General features: G+C 45.1%; 1 protein-coding gene across 2 annotated transcripts in view; it reads left to right on the top strand.

Annotated features, from left to right (window-relative positions):
* The window catches only part of CCDC30 (coiled-coil domain containing 30), a 42,273-nt gene that overhangs the window by 13,980 nt on the left and 5,842 nt on the right, over positions 1-22,451 (top strand). The window contains exons 4-22 of one of the 2 annotated variants that reach the window (XM_035116941.2): positions 2,548-2,738; positions 3,424-3,513; positions 4,124-4,277; positions 6,009-6,062; positions 8,323-8,438; positions 9,379-9,489; positions 10,616-10,707; positions 11,516-11,708; positions 15,029-15,121; positions 15,287-15,412; positions 15,679-15,795; positions 16,112-16,281; positions 16,824-17,070; positions 18,195-18,356; positions 19,060-19,269; positions 20,044-20,201; positions 20,864-21,029; positions 21,506-21,627; positions 22,092-22,233. In XM_035116941.2, the coding sequence (XP_034972832.2) occupies positions 2,548-2,738; positions 3,424-3,513; positions 4,124-4,277; positions 6,009-6,062; positions 8,323-8,438; positions 9,379-9,489; positions 10,616-10,707; positions 11,516-11,708; positions 15,029-15,121; positions 15,287-15,412; positions 15,679-15,795; positions 16,112-16,281; positions 16,824-17,070; positions 18,195-18,356; positions 19,060-19,269; positions 20,044-20,201; positions 20,864-21,029; positions 21,506-21,627; positions 22,092-22,233 (2,714 nt within the window). The remainder of the gene's footprint in view (positions 1-2,547; positions 2,739-3,423; positions 3,514-4,123; positions 4,278-6,008; positions 6,063-8,322; positions 8,439-9,378; positions 9,490-10,615; positions 10,708-11,515; positions 11,709-15,028; positions 15,122-15,286; positions 15,413-15,678; positions 15,796-16,111; positions 16,282-16,823; positions 17,071-18,194; positions 18,357-19,059; positions 19,270-20,043; positions 20,202-20,863; positions 21,030-21,505; positions 21,628-22,091; positions 22,234-22,451) is intronic. The other variant, XM_060276115.1, reaches the window with a different exon arrangement.

The following is a 22,451-nucleotide window of genomic DNA, read 5'->3' as shown; positions in this document are numbered from 1 at the left end:
TCCTCAAAGAGATGCAAGTAGAAGAGACCAGCATGTTCAAAAACAGAAATGGTATTCCAGCTCTCATCTGATTCAACCCATGCCACATATCACATCTTAACTTTGAAACCTGATTCCCAGCACTCTCTTCTCCTCTTAGCAGAAGGTTCCGAACAAAAGCATATTTCCCCAGTTAGAGTCACAGTGACCTGGTTTCACACCTCCCAGGTGACCATTGGTGGCTGGTGCTTGCCAGGAGTGGAATGGGAAGCGGGGAATCAAAAGCAGTATGCTGGGAGTCTCAGGTGGGGAGAGTTACTGTTGCACTCAGGTCCTGCTTGCTGGCTTCCCAAATGCATCTGGTCAGCTACTGAGGAAAGCAGACCACCTAAGTGGGCCACTGAAAAAAGTAAGGGGAAAGGGTGAAACTCAGCAGCAGAGTATCTGCTTTTCATGCAGAAGGTCCAAGATTCAATGTTGCTGGATCCAGCTCCCATCATCCTTGGCCACTGGCTATGCTGGCGAGGCTGATGGAAACTGGAGTCCAACAACTTCTGGAGAGCTGCGACTTATTCTCCACTGGCGTGAGGCAGTTGGCAGAGTAAAGTCTGTCATCAGCAAGTCCTGTGCCATCTTTATGGAATGTGAACCCAGTGAATGCAAAAGAATCTGTCCAGTGACGGTGATGTCTGAACCATCCAGATTAGCTTGGGCTTATCACATGGGAGGAAAGAAAGAATCTAGAGAGGAGAACAGCAGTGGTTTTGCCTACAGAACAAAAGTGAACAAAACCCTCTCTCATAACACTGGACATCCAACAAGGCTAAATGTTGGGAGATTGAGATGAAATAGAAGAAAGGACTTCTTCACACAGTGCAAAGTTAAATTATGAAACTCACTCCCACAAGAGGCAGTTATGGCCACCAACTTAAATGACTTTCACAGAGGGCTGGACAAATAGAGGAGTGGCTATTGATGGCTACTTGCCTCCGCAGTTGGAGGCAGCAATGTTTCTGAATACCAGTTGCTGGAAGCTGCAGGAGGGGAGAGTGTTTCTGTGCTCAAATCCTGTTGGCTTGTTTCCCACAGGCATCTAGTTGGCAACTGCAAGAACAGGATCCTGAAGAGTTGGGCTCTCTTTGGCCTGGTCCAGCAGAGTTCTTCCTATGTTTCTATGTGAACAGAAAGTACACAGGAATCATTGCTGTGGGACCTAGGCACAACTGTTCCTCCCTCCACTCCCTGAGCTCTACATGCTTAAACAGAGCAAAAGCCTGACTGTCCACTCCCTGTCCAAATCAATTGCATGTTTCCACTCAGAGGCCTGCTGCCAGTTCCATTTGCTCTTGCAATCAAAAACATCTCCGCAGTTTCCACTCTGTGCTATCCCCTTTGATTTTAAACTGCAGTTTAATAAAGGGGGTGTACAAAAGGCCGAGGATAGGCAGTAACGACCAAAAAGGGAGCAAGAGGGAAGCAGAAATGGCTGTGCTAGGATCATGCCGCATGGATTATTTCTTTGTTTATAAAAAATATTTCATGGAAAAAAAGACATACATAAAAAATCATACATAAAACCATGCTTATAAAATGACTTAACATTTTATAATTGAAGATCAACTAGAAACAGTAGCCAAATGATACCCTAGATTTATCCCACATCTTTGTCTAGTTTGCCAGCTATGGCTGTTCCTGGACTGGGATAGCCTGACCACTGCAGTCCATGCATTGGGAGCCATGAGGCTTGGTTACTGCAATGTGCTGCCCTTGGACCTGATTCGGAAGCTCCATCTGGTGCAGAATGCAGTGGTCAGACTGCTGATGGGAGCTGTTGTCTGACAACATGTGACCCCATTGTTGAATGGGGGCTTACTACCACGCTGTGTTAAGGTCCTTGTATTAACTTGCAAATCCCTAAACAACTTAGGTACAGGGAACCTGGATACCTCCTGAATCCTTCTAACCCAGCTCAATCATGGAGATCACCTGCAGGAGCATCGTTGGTCGTTCCCTAAGTTGGGAGGTCTCATCTGACAGTAACACAAAACTGAGCTTTTAGGGTTGTTGGCCCAGTCTTGTGGAATGCTGTTCCAATAAAGATATAGCAAGTGCCATCTGTTTAAACATTTAAATGTCTGCTGAAAACTTTTCTGTGCCACCAAGCTTATGCAGACAGTTGATGATCTTTGATTTTATCTTTTAGGGTTTTATGTGGGTTTTATTGTATATGTATTTGGTTATTGTAAAGTGCTCTGATAGTGATATTTTTTATGAATAGAGGTATACAAGTGGTGGAGAACAGAGTTTTGTTTTGTTTTTAAATGAGACAAAAACCTTGCAAATCTTACTTTCTGGAGGTGGAAGTGGAATGAGTGACTACAACAAACCAGCAGCTGAATTGCCTTCAGCTCTCTGGGCAGGTGTGGAGGCAGCCCCCTCTTTGGCTTTGGATCTTGGAGGTGGTTCTTTCCTGTCTCTGGACTTGTGTTGAAGCCAGCAACTCTCTCCAAGAAAGCTGGTTCTTTTTTATAGGATGCTTAGGCGTGCATTTCTTTCCCACACCACCAGAATCTCAGCAGAAGGAAGTGGAAGAAATGTTGGAGCAGGAAGGCTTGTTTGATATCGCCCACAGCAGCCCCAGTGAACAGGTTGCTTATTTGCTGGTTGAGAGAAGCACCCTGCTAGAGAAGATAGATGCGCTGGAGCAAAAACTGCAATCCCCCAGCTGTTTGGAAAGCCTTTGCGCTGCTCAGCTTCAGGTACATCAGCCTTCTTTATCTGGAATGCTTTTCTATTCTGCCTTAAAGCCCTGAGAGGCTCCCAGAGCAAATTGCAGAAAAGTAATGGTATAGTGACCTCTCATGGAGGACCAGTGACCTCTCATGGAGGAGAGAACTATTGATGGCTACTAGCCATGATGACTCTGCTCTGCCCTTCATAGATGGAAGCAGCCATGCTTCTGAATACCTGTTGCTGGAAGCCACAGGAGGGGAGAGGGCTCTTGTGCTCGAATCCTGCTTGCAGGTTTCCCTCTGGGGCATCTGGTTGCCCACTGTGAGAACAGGATTCTGGACTATATGGGCCATTGGCCTGATCCAGTGGGCTGTTCCTATGTTCTTAATGTGCTAGCCAATGGATGCCCACCTCAGCTGGCATTTTCCTTAAAAAATATATTATTGTCCATTTTGTTTCCAGGTCTCACGAAGACAGGAAGATATAAGATTTCCCAATTCATTTCCCTCCAGTTTGATAGGGGAGAAGTATGTATATTCAGGGAGCAGAAGAGGTGTTTTCAGATAACATCCGTTCACCTTATAAAACATTATGTTTTTTAAAACTCTCCGTGTTATTTATATTAGTACTATGAAGAAATACAAGGGGAAGTATTTTGGTGAAGTTATGTATTTTTAATCTTTCTTTCTTTCTTTTTCTTTTTTGTCTAAGGATCAGTTGGATCACATCCAGCGGACACTAGAAGATGAGCTTCAGGAGCAACGGAAATCTATGCAGTGCACCAAAGAGATGATGCATAAAGTAATAAAGAGAAGAAATTGGTCCAACCCTTTTCACTTCTGCTCATGCTGCTTAGCGTCGTAGTGTATCTTGGGCACATCAAGGGTAACATGGTGTCAATTGAAAAACAGCCATGCATGGATTTTTTTTTAAGGTATCACATAATTCCTGGAAAATGTTGTCTATAGAAGTTGTAGTGGAAGGACCAGTCACATCACTGACAGAAACCTTGGGAAATGAAATGGAAAGTCTATGGGATGAAGATCTATGTGAACTTATGAAGCTGTCCTGTACAAAGTCAGGAGAAGATTGGTCTATTTTGCCCACCGATGTTTGTTTGTTTGTTTGTTTTAATTGATGGCAGCTGTAATCCTGAAAGGCACCACATTTGCTACCTCTGTACTGGGGACTGTGTGCTACTGTAAGATGAAGCCACCAGTTTTAAGAAAGCTTTGCTCCACCCACCACCACCTTCCCATCCTGACAGGGCTTGAGTGAGAAGCAATGTCATGGGCCCTTAATTCTGCCCACTTGTGTCCATCTGTTTAAAATGAAGGTTCCGGCACCTAGGATGCAGAGAGGCCTTCCGCAGCCAGGGCCCTTCCTCTAAATATTGTACTTTGTCTTTTAGTCTCATGCTGAAGAGCTGGCTAGACAAAGCGCCTTGCTCAGACACACTGAGCAGCACTTGGAGGAAGCCACACACAGGTTGCAGTTGGCACAGGCAGAGATCCAGAGGCTGACAGAAGAATTGGCCACGCAGAAGGAAAACCAGAGCAAAATGGGTGAGTTCCAACTGCTTGCAGCCACTGACAACTCAAACATTTTTGGCGGACCTTGGCTGTGATCCATTTTTCTTCTCCAGAAGATGCCACGCTACGTCAATTCCGCCCCCCATCATACATAAGATATCAACACAAACGAATACATTATAATGTTAACATATAAAAATATTGGCAATGGCCAAGGGGGCTATAGATCTATTCTCTTTATTGATCCTCAATGGCCTGGTCGTGTGTCCAAGAATTTGCACTGCTATTTAAGGACTGGCAAGATGTGCTCCATATAGCCAGCCACAGCTAGTGGTGTAGCACTTATGGATTGGTTTGGTTTTATCCAATAGAGTTTTTGAGATGTTTTCAAAGGCAACTTCCCATGTAGCACATTGCAGGAGTCTAATCTGGCTTCTGTTAGAGCGTGGGCCACTGTGACCAGGTGATCTCCATCAAGAGGAAATGGGGATGGACACAGTTTGAAACACATTTTGATATCTGGGCCAGCTCAGATTTATAACTTGCATACAAGGCAGTCAAGAACTGTCACCTGGGAACTGAGTCTCTGTCCCCAAAATAGCTACTTTCCAGGAGAAAGACAAAACAGAAATACTGTTTTGTGAAACAGTAGGCTCCCCAGGAGGGTTTCCCCCGCCCCCAAAGACTTGACAAGTTGGGAATGTGACCCTCTAAACTCCTTTCCCCCTCAAGGCAGAGAGTGTTGCAAAATCACCATAGAACTTTCAGTTAGTGTAGGTTCCAGCCTGGCTGCTCTGTTCAGCACAGTCCAACCTCCTGCTCTGCTTTGGCTGATCAATTTCTTTTTAGGGCAGCTTTTGCCTCAGAGGGCACGTTCTGCACAATGTGCCTCAGCCTCCCAACAGCAGTGCGCCTCCAGATCCCCATCAGAGCTGCTGGTGGATTCATTTTCTGGGTGACCCTCGAGTGCACTGAGCCAGTGAGAAATCTGTTACAATTTGCAAATAGTGTTTGCTTGTTTTTTACACTTGTTTGTGTATCTATGGCTTTTAGTATTTTGAATTTTATGTTATTCTGTGGCATTCCATGTTTCAAGGTTAGAGATTTAGCCAGATAGGCTCTTTAGGTTAAACTTGGGCTTCTGGGTGATGTATTAAGAAGACCTGTGTGTTTTAATAATTTGTGAAATCTGTTGTAAAGGATTTTTCTACCTCTTCAAAACAAATCAGATGGAATCCCTGATTTATTTTAGGTACAAAGCAGCTACACTATTCCTGTGGTACCTTTTTCACTTTTAATAGATCACTGTGGGTTATTGTAGGTTAACAACAATATTATTTCTTGTTTTTGCAACAATAGATGAACATGGCTAGTCCCTAGCAATTGCTTTGATGTTGTTTATTGGTGCCCCACACACATCCATTTAAAATATAAATTAATGGATTTTTTAAAAAATTAGTAAATAGAGAAGCATTGCCTAAAGCACACAGACGCCTCTGATCGGGGATTTCTGGGACAGTTCTTCTAGCAGCGTTCTTCAGCCTTGGGTCCCCAGATGTCTTTGAACTACAACTCCCTTAATCCCTGACCAGGATCATGGGTTTTGTAGTCCCAACATCTGGGGACCCAAGATTGAAGAACACTGTTCCAGCACACTGTTTGTACTTACTGTGTGTGTGTTTAATTATAGGGACAGCAGTAATTTATAGCTCTCCTCCCCCCCACCCCCCCAAAACTGCTCCATTCTCTTGATTTTTCAATCAGCTCCATCCATGGCAGAGAGCTTGAAAGAAGAGGCGAATAAGGTGAAAGACAATGGTAAGTTGCATGCTGCCTATATCACTTGCTTAGCACATTTGCAGGACTAATTATGATTTGTATTGGAACAAAGGACAATCTAGTTCAGCATCCTGTTTGCAGCAGTGGCTAAAGAGATGTTTAACAAGCAGAGAATGAAGGCAACAGCCTTCTCTGCATTTCATTTTCAGAGGTTTAAGTGGGGGGAACTGCAACAAAATGTCACCCTCATCATCTGAAATTGATACTAGAGACATCATGGAGTACTCCTGCCCCAGCATGCTCATGTCCTGCATACTGTACTCTGTTCCATTCCTCATCTCCTTTTTCTTTTCCTAAAAATCACTTAGCAATTTGGGGGGATGGGGTGAATGAACAAATTTTGAAGAATATTTCAGGGTTTGTTTGCTCCCTTAGCGTCCCCTTCTTTCCCCACAAGGATTTTCCTCAAGATCCTTTTTCTTTTTTCTTTCTTTTTCTTTTTTGTACTTCTGCAAACAACAGGATTACCTATAAGCATGCTGACATACCTCTCTTATTTCTTTGTGGCTATTAAAATCACAATCCTATTGGCACTCAACCAGCTGAGTTTGTTATTAGAGAGAATTGTGCTGTCCTGCTCGCTTCCATCATAGCTGCATCTGCCCAGGAAGCTCATTGGTTCCCTCTCATTGGCTATAAATGTTTCTGGGCAACAGCCAAATCCTGGCCTTGCTTAGCAGTTGTTGTTTAGTCGTTTAGTCATGTCCGACTCTTCGTGACCCCATAGACCATAGCACGCCAGACACTCCTGTCTTCCACTGCCTCCCGCAGTTTGGTCAAACTCATGTTCGTAGCTTCGAGAACACTGTCCCTAGTGCCTAGCAGTGTCTCCATGTATTTCTCAGTCCCAGTCCCTCTCTGATGACGTTTTCACTGGGGCAGTCAACTAGCACCTAAACTGCACCACTCCACATTGTAGGGACAGGCATGACTTGGATGTTCCTTCAACCCCCAGTTATTCCTTGTACTTGGAAACATGCCAGGGGAAAAGGTTGAGCTAGAGCCACCGTCTAGTCTTCTAGGCAGAAGGAGCCTTTTGTGCAGAAAGAGCATCCAGTCAACTGAGCCCCACCTGTAGCCTGAAGTGATGTAGCTGTATTCCCCCCCCCCCCCCCCCGGAAACAATTAACAATTAACATGGATGAGCATTAAACTTCCACTAGATTTCCAGAAGTGGTTTTTATGCTGGGTGAAAGATCAAATAAATCAGAAAACTGAGTATGTAAAGAAATGTCAAGAAGACAGTGTCATCTGAATGCAGTCTGAGAAGGGGCTACATGTCATGCGGGATAGGCTGGCTTGCTAGTTCCACCGAGGGCTCTGGATCTCCTTGGTTGGCCTCAGAAATTGATCCCCTGTGATGTTTTGCTTTGGGAACTTGAGACTATCATCTGAAGAGGGTTCTCCCAGCAGGGGTATGACCAGTGCTTTTTTTTCTTTAAAAATGTTTCTGGGTACTCTCATTTTGACTTATGAAAATCACCATTTTATAGTTCAAATCAGGAAAAATAAATACAGTAAATGGAAAAAAGTACAAAGATTCACAAAATGTTTAGGAGTATGCATCCCCCTGTGTCCACCCAGGAAAAAAGCACTGGGTATGACACAGCTCAGTAATGATGTCCTGGTCATCTCCAGGAATTTGTACTGTTGTGATAATAGGAAAATTTTGGTGGAGGAAACATCATGGGCTGTGTGCCTTCTCCAAAGAACTGGGCCATTTATTGTTCTTGTTTCCCCCCCAAAAAATAATTGAATTTTAATAATAACTAACAAGTTTCCCCATTTTTTTTAAAAAAATTGTCACATTTCCAACAAATAAGTAGAGGATACTGTAATTAAAACATACCAAGAGGGGAAGGATATGTCATTATAATTACAAAGGCTTCCATGGTCTGAACAATTATGCTTTTAAATGTGAAAAAAGATAAAAAGGTAAACTTGAACTGCACTAAACCCAAGACTGTTGCATGGTCTTGTGGGACCTGATGCTCCTGAGCCTCTCTATATAAAATAAGATTAGACCCAATGGCAAAGAAGCACTTGGGGCCCCTGGGCACTTTTAGCTTATGCCACACCTTGGATTACCAATATTCCAGCTTGTTGAGATAAAAGACTTCCAAAACATGGCACTCGTGGCCTGAGCCACTGTCTCAAAATGCAAAATGGTGCCATTTCTGAGATGTAAAAAGAGCGTCTACTTGGATACCTGCTGGTCATGGCCCCTGGTTGCCTTTAGAAATGTCAGAGCTACAGAAGGCCCGGGAGCTGAACATCCGATTGGACCAAGAAATCCTGGCATTACGCAGCAGAGTCCAACTCCTCGACTCGGAGAGACAAATGTTCTTGGAGCAGGTCAGTCTGGGTCACTAATGTTTGGGATACTAGTGACCATCGTTGCCAGTGTGGTGTGTGTGGTGGAGCCAAAGAGCCACCCATCCATCACCAGCATTGCTTCAGCTTACCTGAGCAGGGCAGGGGAGGTTGGGGTTGTGCATGTGAACCTTTGGAGCACCAGTTTGGCTTTTTGTTAAACTGCTGTGTTTATCTGTTCAGACCCTATTATACTAACCCTATTATACTGCTGACCCAAAATGCCAACTGCAGCTACCTATGCTTGGTGGTCCTCTCAGTGCTGAGTAGGGATAGAGGAAAATTCTGATTCAGTTTGCATTTAGGGGCGAACTTAAATTAGCACTTAAGCAAAACTGAAACACCACCATCCCTTAAACATCCACACGCCTCTGAATTTTATAATGCAACTCTCCAGCCAAGTCATGTGTACAAAAATACTTGTTGTTGTTGTTGTTTAGTCGTTTAGTCGTGTCCGACTCTTCGTGACCCCACAAAAATACTTATACTGTGGTAAAGTTTGCATATATTGGGGAGGGGGGCATACAAAATGCATTATATTAGGGGGATTGCTTTGCAAAAATGTGTGTATTAGGAGAATTGCACACCAAACTTCTGGTACAAAAATTACATACTGATGTGGAATTGTGGAGAACTGAAGAATGGAAAAATGAGAAACTGAGAGAAACTGCTGGGCCAAGGAAGTAGTTTTAGATTACGCAAGATCATTTTGGAGGGGGAAATCCTCAGCAGGCAAGGAATTGCTTTGAGGGGCTATTTCTAACCTGGGTGAACTGGCCCAGGAGAGCAGAGATTGGATGTGAATTCTCTCTTCTGAATGAAACCATTGGAAGTCTTTCTTTCTTTCTTTCTTTCTTTCTTTCTTTCTTTCTTTCTTTCTTTCTTTCTTTCTTTCTTTCTTTCTTTCTTTCTGGCATTTAAGGCTGAAAAGCTTGATGCGGAGATTCCCAAGTATCAGGTGACTGAGGAAGAGCCAAGATACGTATTAGCCAGGATGGACCAAACTAAAGAACATGAAGGCTGCTTGTTGCAGGTATTTAAATTTTGTTTGTTTGTTTGTTATTTTTATGCCCCCTGCATTCTCCAAGGAGGTTAAGAGTGGCATAAATTGATTCCCCCCTTTTATCCTCATGACAACCCTGTGAGGTAGGTTAGTCAGAGAGAGAGAAAGAGTCACTAGCCCATGTTTCCTGAGTGATCTTTGGGGCCAAGCAAGGGATTTGAACCTGGATCTTCCCAGTCTTGTCTATCCTCTATGCCATACTGGCAGTCTATTTCTTCTCACCCCACCCCACCTAAGGGTCAGATTTAAGTGGTAGAGGAGAGGGTATGATTTGAAGGGGCTAACCTTCAACACTTCCCCTCCCCACCACTTATTTCCAGCACTTAGGCCACATTCACCCCATACAGTTAGAGAAATATTAAAAGCACCGCTTTAAACAGTCATGGCTTCCCCCCAAAGGAGCCGTAGTTTGTTAAGGGTGCTGAGAGTTGTTAGAAGACCCCTAGTCCCCTCCGAAAGCTGCAGTTCCCAGAGTGGCTTAAAAATCCATCCCACTTCATAGGGAACTCTGGGAATTGTAGCTCTGTGAGGGGACTAAGGGGCCGCCTCATGACTGTTAGCACCCTTAACCAAACAACAGCTCCCAGAATCCTTTGGGGGAAGCCATGACTGTTTAAAATGGAATCATGCTGTTCTAAATATATGTTGTGACTGCTTTACCCCCAGCCCTCGCAACACTTGTAGAGGAACCCCACTTCTCATGGAGGGTAGGAAACAGACCGGAAAGAAAAGACAAAATATTAGAAGAAAGCAGTAATAGCAATAATTAACATGGGCCTTCAAGAAGAGAACAGAACTGGCTAACTAATGACCAGTAAAGAGCCTGTTCATTAGCTGTGATGAACAAAAGTAATTGGAGAAGGAAGCTTCTAATTAACGTTGTAGAGGACCTTTGCTGAATAGGATTTGCAACTAAGGGGAAATGTGGTTGGGGCCCCACTTTCCATGCATGAGGTCATATCAAGATGGGCTGGAAAAGATTCCTGCCTGAAAAGATTCCTGGAGAGCTGCTGCTGGCCAGGCTGAGCTAGATGGATCCATGGTCTGTCTGAATATAAGGTAGTTTACTATCCTCCTAAATTTTCTTGGATCACAGGATAAAAAGGGAAAGCTGAAAGCTGAAGAAGAGACCAGCATTTTGGATGAAGCTGCCTCAGAAACTGAACATAACAAGGCCCTTCATCAGAGGTGAATAAGCTAAGCAAATGTCAAAAAGCAAATGATTTTCACCAAGTCTCAGTTGGTAGAACATAAGACTCTTAATCTCAGGGTTGTGAGTTCGAGCCTCACATTGGGCAAAAAATTCCTGATTTGCAGGAGGTTGAACTAGATGATCCTTGAGGTCCCTTCCAACTCTACAATTCTGTGATCACTTAAATTATGTAAATGTGCTGCTTTCATTGATGCTGTTGTCTCATTGCCCATGATCCTTGCTTCCGCAAAATACATTTTGTGAATTTCTGCTTTGGTCCATTCACACAGCAGATACTGGTAGAATCTCAGGTTACCAGGGGTCAGCAAACTTTTCCAACAGGGGGCCGGTCCACTGTCCATCAGACCTTGTGGGGGACCGGACTATATTTTTTTGGGGTGTGTGTGAATAAAATGAATGAATTCCTATGCCCCACAAATAACCCAGAGGTGCATTTTAAATAAAAGCACACATTCTACTCATGTAAAAACACCAGGCAGGCCCCACAAATAACCCAGAGATGCATTTTAAATAAAAGGACACATTCTACTCATGTAAAAACATGCTGATTCCCAGACCGTCCGCAGGCTGGATTTAGAAGGCAATTGAGCCGCATCCATCCCCTGGGCCTTAGTTTGCCTACCCATGGGTTACATCATGCTGACCCTCAGGTAGCACAGCACCTCTGATTGCCAGTCAGTTCCCAGGCCCAATTGAAGATGGCAACATTAAATTCAAATCTTTAACTTAAACTGTGCCAGCTGCTTCAGGGATTTCCTGCCAATGTGTTTCACTTTGATGTAGGTGCCGCCAAGCCATTGAAGGCGTGGAATGCCAAAACTCGCAGCTCCTGCACAAGCTCCGGAAGTTGGAGCGGGAACACGAGGATCTGGTGGAGAGGAATGAGGAGCTGGAGTCCCTCCTGGGGGAGACACAGAACCAGACTAAGGATGAGCGGGAGCAGTTTGAGTGTGAAGTGGACGGACTGCAGAGGAAGGTAACCCAGTCTGGCCAGGTGTTATTTGTTTAGAGCATTTTTATACCTTGCACATTAGCCCGAAAGGCTCCCACATACAACGAAAACAAGACAGTCCCTGCCCGCAAAAGTTTACAGTTTTTTTTAAAAAAATGACATGCAAAGAGGCACCAATTTCCAGACAGTTATTCCTATAGTGATCAGCTGCCCCATTTCAGGGGCAGGAGGTGCCTGGTGGAGCCAGACCTCTGGAAAAGTTGATGGTTCTGCTTCCTGCCTCCCCCACTGAGGCAAGTCGCAGGGCTGTCTGTCTTGACCTTGGGGTCCAGGAGGGGCTTTCGAAGCCCAATTCACACTCTTCCAAGCTGGGCTTCTGTTGACCATCAAGGCATTTTGTGTTGTTGTTTTTCTCCACTGGGGTTGAACGTCTGTACGGTGTGGAATTGTTGGTTGAACTGGAGGGCAATAGGCAGTGAACTTTGAAAAAGGGTAGAGGCTGAAGTGGGATTTGGAGGGAGGAGACAGTCTCTAAGTTCTGGGACATGAGGCAGAGGGGCTTCTTGGTAGTGGCACCCACCATGTGGAATGCCCTCCCATCAGATGTCAAGGAAATAAACAACTATCTGACTTTTAAAAGACATCTGAAGGTAGCCCTGTTTAGGGAAGTTTTTAATGTTTGATATTTTATCGTGTTTTTAATATTCTGTTAGGAGCTGCCCAGAGTGGCTGGGGAAACCCAGCCAGATGGGTGGGGTAGAAATAATTTATTATTATTATTATTATTATTATTATTATTATTATTATTATTATTTATTATTAGGACAGACAATCTATCAGTTTTGATTTCTCTGGGTTCCTTTTTTTAACAACCTTGAGTTCAGTTCACCCCTTTTCCACATCAGTTTGTGAATGATTGATTGATTCTATCAATTCAGGCACATTTCCCGTAACATATGCATTATATACAGTTTTTCCCAATTTACAATCAAGTGGTGTCTGTTTTATTTATTTAAACATTTATATGATGCTAATTCATTTTAAAAATACCAAAGTGATCACAGTGATCAGCACATAAAACCACACAATAAAAACCATATTTGAAAGGTTAAAATAAAAAATCATCGAACTACAGTGGTGCCTCGACTTACAAATTTAATCCGTTCCGAAGGCACCTCCGTAAGTCGAAAAATTCGCAAGTCGAAAAACGCCATTGGAAACGCAATTTCCCATAGGAGTGCATTGGAAACGGAAAACATTGTAAGTCGAAGCAACCCTATCTAAAAATTCGTAAGTCGAAAAATCCCTATCTAAAACTGCCACGGTTTTCTTTTGGATGTCGAGACATTCGTAAGCGTGCGGCCATTACCCCCATTCGTAAGTCGAAAAATTCGGTTGTCGAGTCGTTCGTAAGTCGAGGTACCACTGTATTGTGGACAAATGTCTTCTTAACTGCCTGCAGTAAGCCTGACTGAAGAATAAGAGAGTTTTCAGCAGGCATTTTAAAATTTGAAACAGAAGGCGGCTTCTGAATAAATAAATATGCACATTCTTGTCAGCCATTTGTCCTTACATAACATATTTTTTGTATGTTGTGTTGGTGAATATACACTGACGGGTAAATCATGGGGCATGATCACTGGATCCAGTGGAGGGAAATTCTCCCTGGCAGGAAAGCGATCTAGAACCCTAAACAGTTGGAAGCTATAAGGCTGAGCTAACAGTTTCCAACTGTCAAGAGCAGTTGGAGTCTTCCTGAGCCAAGGGCCTCGTGTGTCTCCCTTCATAAGATGGAGCTACAGGAATACTTCAGTGATAGGGAGCCAGAAAGAAACATAATATGCCCACGAGTAGCTCAATTGGAGGAGATTAGTGAGAAGAACATGGCACACAGGTATTTTCATTTGGTTTTCCTCGCTTTGTAAGAAGGGCGGCCCAGCAGATGCTCCTAGTCAACAACTTTAACCAGCCCTAGCTAGCTTGGCCAACAGTCAGGGGTGATGGATGTTGTGGTTCAACAACATCTGGGGGCTCAGAGAGGTTCCTTAGCCCTGGCCTAACTGTAGAACCAACGCTTCTTACTAAGCCTAGTTCCTGGCCTTGGTCAGACCACGAGGTCCTGGGTTTCCTCTCTTGATGGAGATGGAGGGTTCTTTGCAAAACCAAAAACAGTCCTATTTCTTCTAGGTGGGCGGAACCAGCCCTTTTTCTGGGGGGGACTCAGGGGTATGTATACCCCTAAACATTTTGTGAATCTAAGTTTGGCTTCATTGAGGGGCAGTATTGCAATATGAGTAGGAAAATGAGAGTACTCCTAAACATTTATTTCTATTTTTTTAGGGGGGGAAAGCACTGAACGGAACTACGGTATAATAATTCTCAGTTTTGCTCCTAAGTGGGGTTCTGTTCTGGTGCCACAGCACTAGAAAATGAGGGAACGAGTGGGGTGGCTGGCATTTCTCATGGGGAAAGTCTCCTGGATAGGACGTTGTTGTTGTTGTTGTTGTTGTGTGTTGTTAATCATAATTCTTGCCCATCCCCATCCTTCACCCTAACATAGGGCTTGGGGCAGCAATCCCATCATCTCTTGCCATTGACCCTGCTGGCTAGGACTGATGGGGGCTGGAGTCTAGCAAGATCTGGAGCCCCAATTTAACGTATTTTCTGTTTGGCCCTGAGTCAGGCCTGTGCACTAACCAGGCAGTGATCCTGCGTGGTCCCAAGCAGAGGCATCACCCCGGCCTTGCTACATGAGATATGCTGGCACCTGAAGCCAGGTCTTTTTTGTGTACATGTGTGGCAGTGCATAGCCCACTTCCCAAAAGATTCGGAGGGAAGGTGAGGTTTGAGCTCATGAGTTCTCAGCTCACACTCTCATCCAGCTTTTCTTTAATTGATTAATTCCATTTCTATACTGCCCTTCCTCCTGTGGGAGTTCAGAGCAGTAAACAACATAAAAATACAATCTAAACAATGAATCCCAAAATCAAAATACAAAGCAATACTGGCTGCTGAAATTTCAGTAAATGTATAAAGCATATTAAATATTATATCTATCACATCTTAAAATATAGTTTATTAACATATATAACACATCTTTAATATATATTTAATGTATTTCTATCTCACCTTCCTCTCAGGTTACATTTAAAAGGACCTGAGGATCTTAGAACTAGGGCAGGCTTGTAGTGGAACATATGAGCTTTCAGGTAACCTGGGCACCCAAGCCATGTATTTGAACATCAGGAGGTGTGTGAAGGGGTTGGGGGACTGAAAGAAGGGCTTGCCAAGGCACTTTTTATTTTTTTAAACCCTCTTCCCTCTTGTTTGGGGTGTGTGTCAAGATTTCTCGTTTAGAGGCAGAACTGTGGAAAGCGCAGAAGAGTAAATCCGATATGCCTGACGAAGAAACAAGCGAAGTGGCAGATTCCCAAGAGGCAAGGAACAAGGTTGAAGGGGTGTTTTGGGGGCCCCTAGATTGGGAAGGAGGTGAGAGGTGGGGGTGCAGCTCTGAGGCCCACCACCATTGGGTTGCATGGTCCACACTTGCAGACCTCCCCTTTCAGCAGGCTGACAATGGTTGCAATTTTCACTGGTCTCAGGTGGAGAAAAGTAAGCGAGAGAAAGTGGAAGAGCTGGAAAGCAAACTCTTGGAGGAGACAGAGTGGAGGAAGCAGCTGGCCTGCAACCTTGAAATGACACAGAAAGCATTGAAAGATGGAAAGAAGGTGAGTGGTCCTATTGTCAGCTGCTTTTAGAAAGCCTCCAAGAACTACGTAGGTCAGCTGATGCTTTGACAAAGGAAATAGTTTGACTAGTTCAGCAAGTTTCCTGTTAGAGATTCCAGCCTCACATACACAAGACCACAGGCTTGGAAAGGACCCCTGGGTATCATCCAGATTGAGCCCACCCCTCCAAACTATAACAGTAACTTCCCAGCTAAAGAGCTCTCATTGCACGCCATCCCAGCTAACTCCCTTGGTTGTTCAACCAGGAGCTGCACAGTTCCAAGTCAGAGCTTCTGCGGCTTCGGGGAGCAGCTGAGGAAAGAGATTTTCTGCATGTGACTCTTGAGAAACTGCAGCAGGAGAATGTGATGCTGGAAATGAAGGTGAGCCTTGTGGGAAGCTTAATAATCAGAAGTGCTGGACTTTAAAAACAATGCCCATGAATAAGCTTCCTTCTGTTGAGACAGACCATCGAGTACACTTTGACTGGATCTTAGCCTTCCACTCCCCACCTTGAACCAGGAGGACCAACGCCACATTACAGAGTGAGGTCCCCCAACATTTCCAGAATACTGCCATGTGATATTTGGAAGGGTGGGGTGCTGTTTGACTTGCACAAGCCCACCCCTTTAGGGCCACACTTTACTTGGTCCTGGTCAGCGCTCTTAACTTGGGATATTTGCGTTCCTAACCTTGCAGGTGTCAGAGCTCTTCCAGGAATGTGAACAGCTCAACCATGTTCTTACAGAAGGGAAAAAACCTGGGGAAATATCATTGGCAAGCCGGAGGATGTGCACTGAACTGACAACTAAGGAGAGGGCTTTGGAAGATCAGATCCACAGCCAGGGAGAAGAAAGAGAGCAGCTGCGGTAAAATATCTAAATAAAGATTTAAAATGTGTATTTTTATCTCAATGTATGCATTTCTAAGCATACTGAGCTGTCTCCAGTGTCGGTCCTACTCAGAGCAGACCTACTGAAATAAGTAGACATGATTTTCATAGGGCTTCTCTGAATAGGGCTTGGCTCGCTTCCGCACCATATATTTAAAGCACTCTGATACCACATTTGCTGTTATGTCTCTCCCCGCCACCACCCTAATAAATGAGCACTGCAGTTTGTTAAGGGTACTGGGAACTGTAGCTCTGTGAGGGGTCTCCCAACAACTCTCAGCACCCTTAACAAACTACAGTTCTCAGGATTCCTTGGGGGATGTCATGTGCTTTAAGTGGATGGTTTGTATGCAGCCCATGTCAAGAAGCCAGCAAGTATCCATGCTTATATTTTTGTCCCTTATCTTGAGGTAATTACAAAACTCGCACCCCATTTTTAATAGGGTATGCTGCAGTAAATGGCGTTTATCTGTCGGCCTCTTTCTCTCCTCTCCTCCCCCCTCCACCTTCAACCTGAAGTGTTAAATTGTTAGAGAGCAAGAAGAAAACTGAGGAACTAGAAAAGAAGGTTAAGGAGAGCTATGAAGAGAGAAGGCGCCTGTGGGAAGAAAACATGCAGTTAAGGAAAGATATCCTGGATCTCCAATGTCAGTTTAACACCAAGAGCACGGCAAATGTCAGGGCAAAACGTGAGGCTGGCTTTGGAGAGAATCCACCCCGCAAGACTCAGACTCCCATGGGGAGCACATATGGGGAACCGAAGCAGGTAAGAAGGCTTCCTGAATGAAATACCTCTCTGTAAGACAGAGGTTCCCCAAAGTAAGATAGTCTCCTGCAAAAAAGAGAAAGTGCAGTGATTTTTTTTTGGGGGGGGGGTTGTCTCAGTAAGGACACGGAATCATTGTAGATGCAGATGTAAACAGAGGAACCTGGAACTTTTCAAAGCTATTTCTTAGAATTGTAGAGTTGGGAGGTGCCCCCTAAGGGTCACCTATGGTCTAACCCCCTGCATTGCAGGAATCACAGCTAAGTAATCCTGGACAGATGGCCACCTGACCTCTGTTGAAAAACCTCCAGAGAAGGAGACGCCACTGCCTCCTGAGATTGTCTGTTCCATTGTTGAACAGCTCTTATGTTCAAAGTTCTTCCTGGTGTTGTCAGTGGGTGGATAGTCCATAGGCACAGGTGTATAGGGGTGTATTCAACTATGCCCTATGCAGAGTAGACCCACTGAAAAGAATGGACCTGAGTTAGTCTTTCCCATTAAGAACATATGAAGAACCTGCTGGAGCAGGCTAGCAGCTCACCTAGTCCATCATCTTGTTCTCACTCTGACCAACCAGATGCCTGTGGGAAACCAGCAAGCAGCAACAGAGCTCACAAACCTTCTCTCCTCTTGTGGTTTCCAGCATAGCTGGCATGGCTAGTAGCCATCAAGAGCCTTCTCCAGGAATTTCTCTAATCCTCTTTTAAAGCCATCCAAGTTGGTGGTTCTCACTGCCTCCCGTGAAAGCAAGTTCCGTGGTTGAACTATGCATTAATTGCAGTGCGTCCACTCTGAGTAGGACTTGCATTGGATGGATGTATACAACTCATTGGTCTACTGGCAATCTTCAGTGGTCTATTGGTAAGGCTGAGAGAGCTCAGCAGATCTGGGAGCATTGTGGCAGGTATTGGCATGGGATTGGCTACTGAGCATCACTTGGTTCCCAGAAGGCTCCTGGGCAGTGTTGGGTATGTCCCCAATTCATGTGGCTAATACTGCTCAGGTGGTGTCAAAGAGAGCGGGAAATGGTGCCAGTCCCAGTCCAAGCCCTGTGTTGCTCCTCTCTGCATTCATCTGGCAACTGTATCAGCTGCCTTCCTCACAGCTTCTGCTCTGTCTCACAGGGTCTGCTGGGGGAGAGACCTGAGCAGAAGGAGGATGGGTATCTTCTCTGGCAGGATGTTCAGCGCATCCAGAACTTGGGCAGCTCTGCCGAGAAGGAGCTGAGGTATGAAAGGGAGAAGAACTTGAAATGCAACATCTTGCTTCAGCAAGAAAACATCAAGGTAGGTGACCCCATCCCCATAGGGCAGGAAATCCAAGTGACAGTTTTGAAAGAGATGGGGACATGTCCCTTCTTCTTTGTCTTCTTATTCCTCCTCTTTTTCCTCCTCCTTTTCTTCCTCCTTCTTTCTTCTCCTTCTTCCTCCTTTTAAGACATGTGTTCATTGAACAGATTTATGCCCTGGCTTTGTTAGGCCAAAGCATCTCCACTTGACTAGCACATAGTTTTCATTATGTGATTCATGAGCTGCTTCTTGAAAAGGCATCTCTTTGCTTATTCCTGGCCCTTTCAGGCTGGATTTTGTGGGCTATGGCCAACCAAGTTCCACCCAAAGCAGACCCTTGGAAATTAGTGGACATGACTAACTTAAGGTCCATTAATCTCAGTAGGTCTCCTCTGAGTAAGACTCCGTTGGCGTTTGCTTGCGTAGTCTTGCCATGCAAATAGCTCTCCAAATGGAATGTGTTGCTTGTTGGATCACCATTTTAGCTTGCACTTAGCCCTGTATCAATGTACCAGCTTTTATGTACCAGCTGAACCGTGTCACCTCCTGTTTGCCTCGTGTCCCAGTCCAATTTGAGTGTTGAAGCTTTTGACAGACCCATATCTGGGAGTTGGAGTTCTTTGCCTGGCAATGAGGGAACTGCCATTTTGTTGTCCCACTTTCCTGAAAGTGCTACCTTTTCTCTGCCCCACCCTTTCAGATCAAAGCCGAGCTGAGGCAAATGCAGCTGAAGCTCTCCGACTCCGCCAAGGCCTGTTCGTCACTCACTTCACAGTGGGAGCTCAGCCAGCAGAAGGTCAAAGAGCTGGAGCTGGAGCTGCTCAGGCAGTCGCAGGCAGCCAAGCAGCAGAGCGGCCTGAGGGAAAAGCTCACCCAGGAGAAAGCCAGGGCCACTGAGGCTGAGAGAAAGGTCAGTGGCCAAAGCTGGGTTCCCAAGCTGCTTTCGACAATGCCATCCTGAAGAGTTGCAGAAGTATTTGTTTAGTTTAAAAAATTAGACCCTGCTTTGCACTATGTGCCTCAATGTGGCTTGGTTAAGCAATGGAATTTGCTCCCATAAGAGGCAGTGATGGCCACCAACTTGGATGGCTTTATAAGAGGGCTGGGCCAGTTATGGAGGAAAGGGCTATTGAGGACTGCTGGCCAGGATACCTGCGCTCTGCGTCCATGGTTGGAGGCAGCAATGCTTCTGAACACTACAGAAGGGAGAGTGCTCTTGTGTCGAATCCTGCTTGTGGGCTTCCCATAATAGGTCTCTGGTTGGCCATTGTGAGAAAAGAATGCTGAGCTAGACGGGCCCCCTCTGACCTGATCCAGCAGGCTCTTCTTACGTTCTTAAGTAATGTTCTTTAGTTTGAAACATACTCCTTGCAGCTTCTGGCCCTCTTGCTGCTTTCTGATCAGTATCACTGGGTTGTTGTAGCCCATAAGGAGTTCCTTGTTCGTTCCTGCTGCATCTCCCACATTGAGGCAATGCTTTGCTTTCTACATATCTCTTCTTTCCAAATCTCTGCTGCTTCTGAGGCTGCTCTTTCCTCCCCTCCAACTTCTCTGGCAGACTGGGAAGGTGCATCTCATACAGCTGTGACTATTTAGTTCCTAAATTCTTCAGGCCCCTTTTGTTAATGGTTACCTACCTGGGCCACTTAGAGCCCTTGGTGTATCGCTTCACCCTTCTTCCTAGATTTTGGACCTGCAGCAAACACTGAAGGAATCTCACCACCAAGTACGGCTCTCCGAGACCAGCATCTTGGTGAGGAAGCAGCTGGAGGAACAGCTGAAGGAGGCCAGGGAAGAGGAAACCAAGGCCCAGCGGCAGTTCCAAGAGGAGCAGCGAAAAAGGTAGCAGAGATCACCTGAGTTTCTCTTCTGTAAGACAGGAACAAATTTTGTGGTGTAAGGGGATTTGGCCAGCTGGTAAGCAGCAGGGATTTGACCAGGAAACGTTTGCTCTTTATTCTTTATTAATTATTACATTTTTATTCCACTTTCTCTCCAAGAAGCTCGAGGTGGCATGCACATTTCTTCTCACTCCCATTTTATCCTCAAAACTCTATGAAGTAGGCTTGGCTGAGAGACTATGAATGGGGTAATCTGCATAGGGCTATTTTGAATTGGATAAGATTGAAATGATAACTTGCCATTTTGAATTGGATAATTGGCATTACCAAAGTTAAAAAAGGGGGGGATGCCCCAGAGAGTGATCCAATTTAGCATGTTTATTTTTAGTTATCTTTGGTAAACGAAGTGAAAAGCTTCAAAACTGCCAAACTTGCCAAATACCATATTTGCAATTGGCATCCAGTCATTAGGTCATGTCCAGTGCAAGTTCTACTCAAAGCTAGACCCATTGCCATTAACCCAGGTATATTACGGTAATAAGTTTACTCTGAGTAGAACTTAGTTGGATACAACCCGTTGTTACTAATGGCCATGGAAAAAATGAACCACACTGGATGATTTCCTGTTTTGCATCACTGGATTTTTCTCCTGTTGGCTGCCAGGAAGCTCCTGGATCAGCAGACAGAAGACCTGCAGCAGCAGCTCAGGCACTCCCGGGAGAGCGAGGCACAGCTGGCCAGGACCTTTGCTGAGCTGCAGATCCAGCATCAGCATCAGGAGGCCCAGTTGCGGATCCTGGAAGAAGAGAAGAAAACCCTCTCCAATGAGGTGAGAAAAGGTCGCTGCTAGGGATGGACAAATCCAGCAATGAATTCAGTTTACCATTTTTCCCATTTATGAGGACAGAAATAATAAGGCTTTTGTGATTACTTAGTGTACAGAAGCAGATGGTTTCAATTTTGTGTTCTCTTGCCTGTTACTTTGTCTCATATAAAGCAGTAGCTGATAACCTAACACATACTTTAAATCATGTATTATAGTTACCTGAACAATTATCACAACATCACAGAGACCCTTTCCTGGTAGCCTATACAGTGCCTCTTGGGTGAGCATATGGGAACAGGTAGCCCTTAGATGCTCTGGTTCCAGGCTCTGCAAGGTTGAGACCAGGGATTGTCCTTTTAGAACAGCAGATACATGTCCTCTGTCACAAGTGACCGCCTGCCAGCTTGTCCACATGGCTGGCCTCTGGCTGAATTTGGTTGGCAATTGACTGATGACCCCATGCCAAATCTCCTTTTCAGCATCTCCAGTGTCAGAAATACAGCCAGAAGATTTCAGGGCAGCTGTTGGGGTTGCAACAGGAGAGGGAAACCCTCCGGGAAGAGTATGAGCACATCCTGAAGGAGGTGGCCATTTCTGTCAGGTGACTACACAAAAGCATGGCTGTGGAACCTTTGGCCTGGGGCCTGAATCCAGCCCTCCAGGTTTATCTGCCTGTTCCTTGGGATTATCTCCAGGCCACACTCCTTCCTGGCTCTGCTTTGCTTTTGTCTGTCTGGACTGTGTCCTTGAACTCTGATCATGCCTTTTGCCTGCTTGGGTGGACGGCAGAGAGAGGGGTCCCTATGCAGAAACCAGCCTAGTGGGCAGTCACTGCTCTTCCCACCTTTGCCTCTGGCCTCGCCCACCTTTGCCTCTGGCCTCATCTGTAGATCTAAGTGCCACTGATGAAGAGGAAGCCACCCCCTGGACTGGTTGGAAGTCAGGAGTTGGGTGCTGACTAAGGGAGGGCAGAGGCTGGGTATGGATTGCCAGGCCTCCGCTGACTTGGCTGTGTGTCTTGAGCACCAGGGCCCCTTTTCTGATGACTGTGGCCTGTTTTCTCAGGAAACAGAAAGAGCGACAGCTCCGGCATAAGGCCAAGCTCCGGCGAGCGAAGGAGACCTTCATCTGCGAAGTGAAGCAGCGTGATGTCCGCATCAGGCACCTTGAGAACGAACTCAAGCTCTCCAAAAGTCAGTCAGAAAAGGTGAGAGCCCTCTCAGATGGTGGCTTATTTCTAAAAATAACAACAGTAATTGAATTGTTATAAAAAATAAGCTTTCCAATAAAATTTCTTGTTAGATGTTTTACAACTGCACCCCCCAGTCGTGTTGGATCATAAATGTCAAAGAAAAAAAAGGAGTTTAGTCTGCCAAAATGCTAGACGAAAAAAGCATGTAACAGAATAATAACACCAAAATCCAT

This window comes from Zootoca vivipara, chromosome 6 (assembly GCF_963506605.1).
Source record: "Zootoca vivipara chromosome 6, rZooViv1.1, whole genome shotgun sequence".
In the NCBI taxonomy this organism is placed as follows: domain Eukaryota; kingdom Metazoa; phylum Chordata; class Lepidosauria; order Squamata; family Lacertidae; genus Zootoca; species Zootoca vivipara.
The sequence above is the reverse complement of the archived record's forward strand: the minus strand, read 5'-3'. Positions and strand labels throughout refer to the sequence as shown.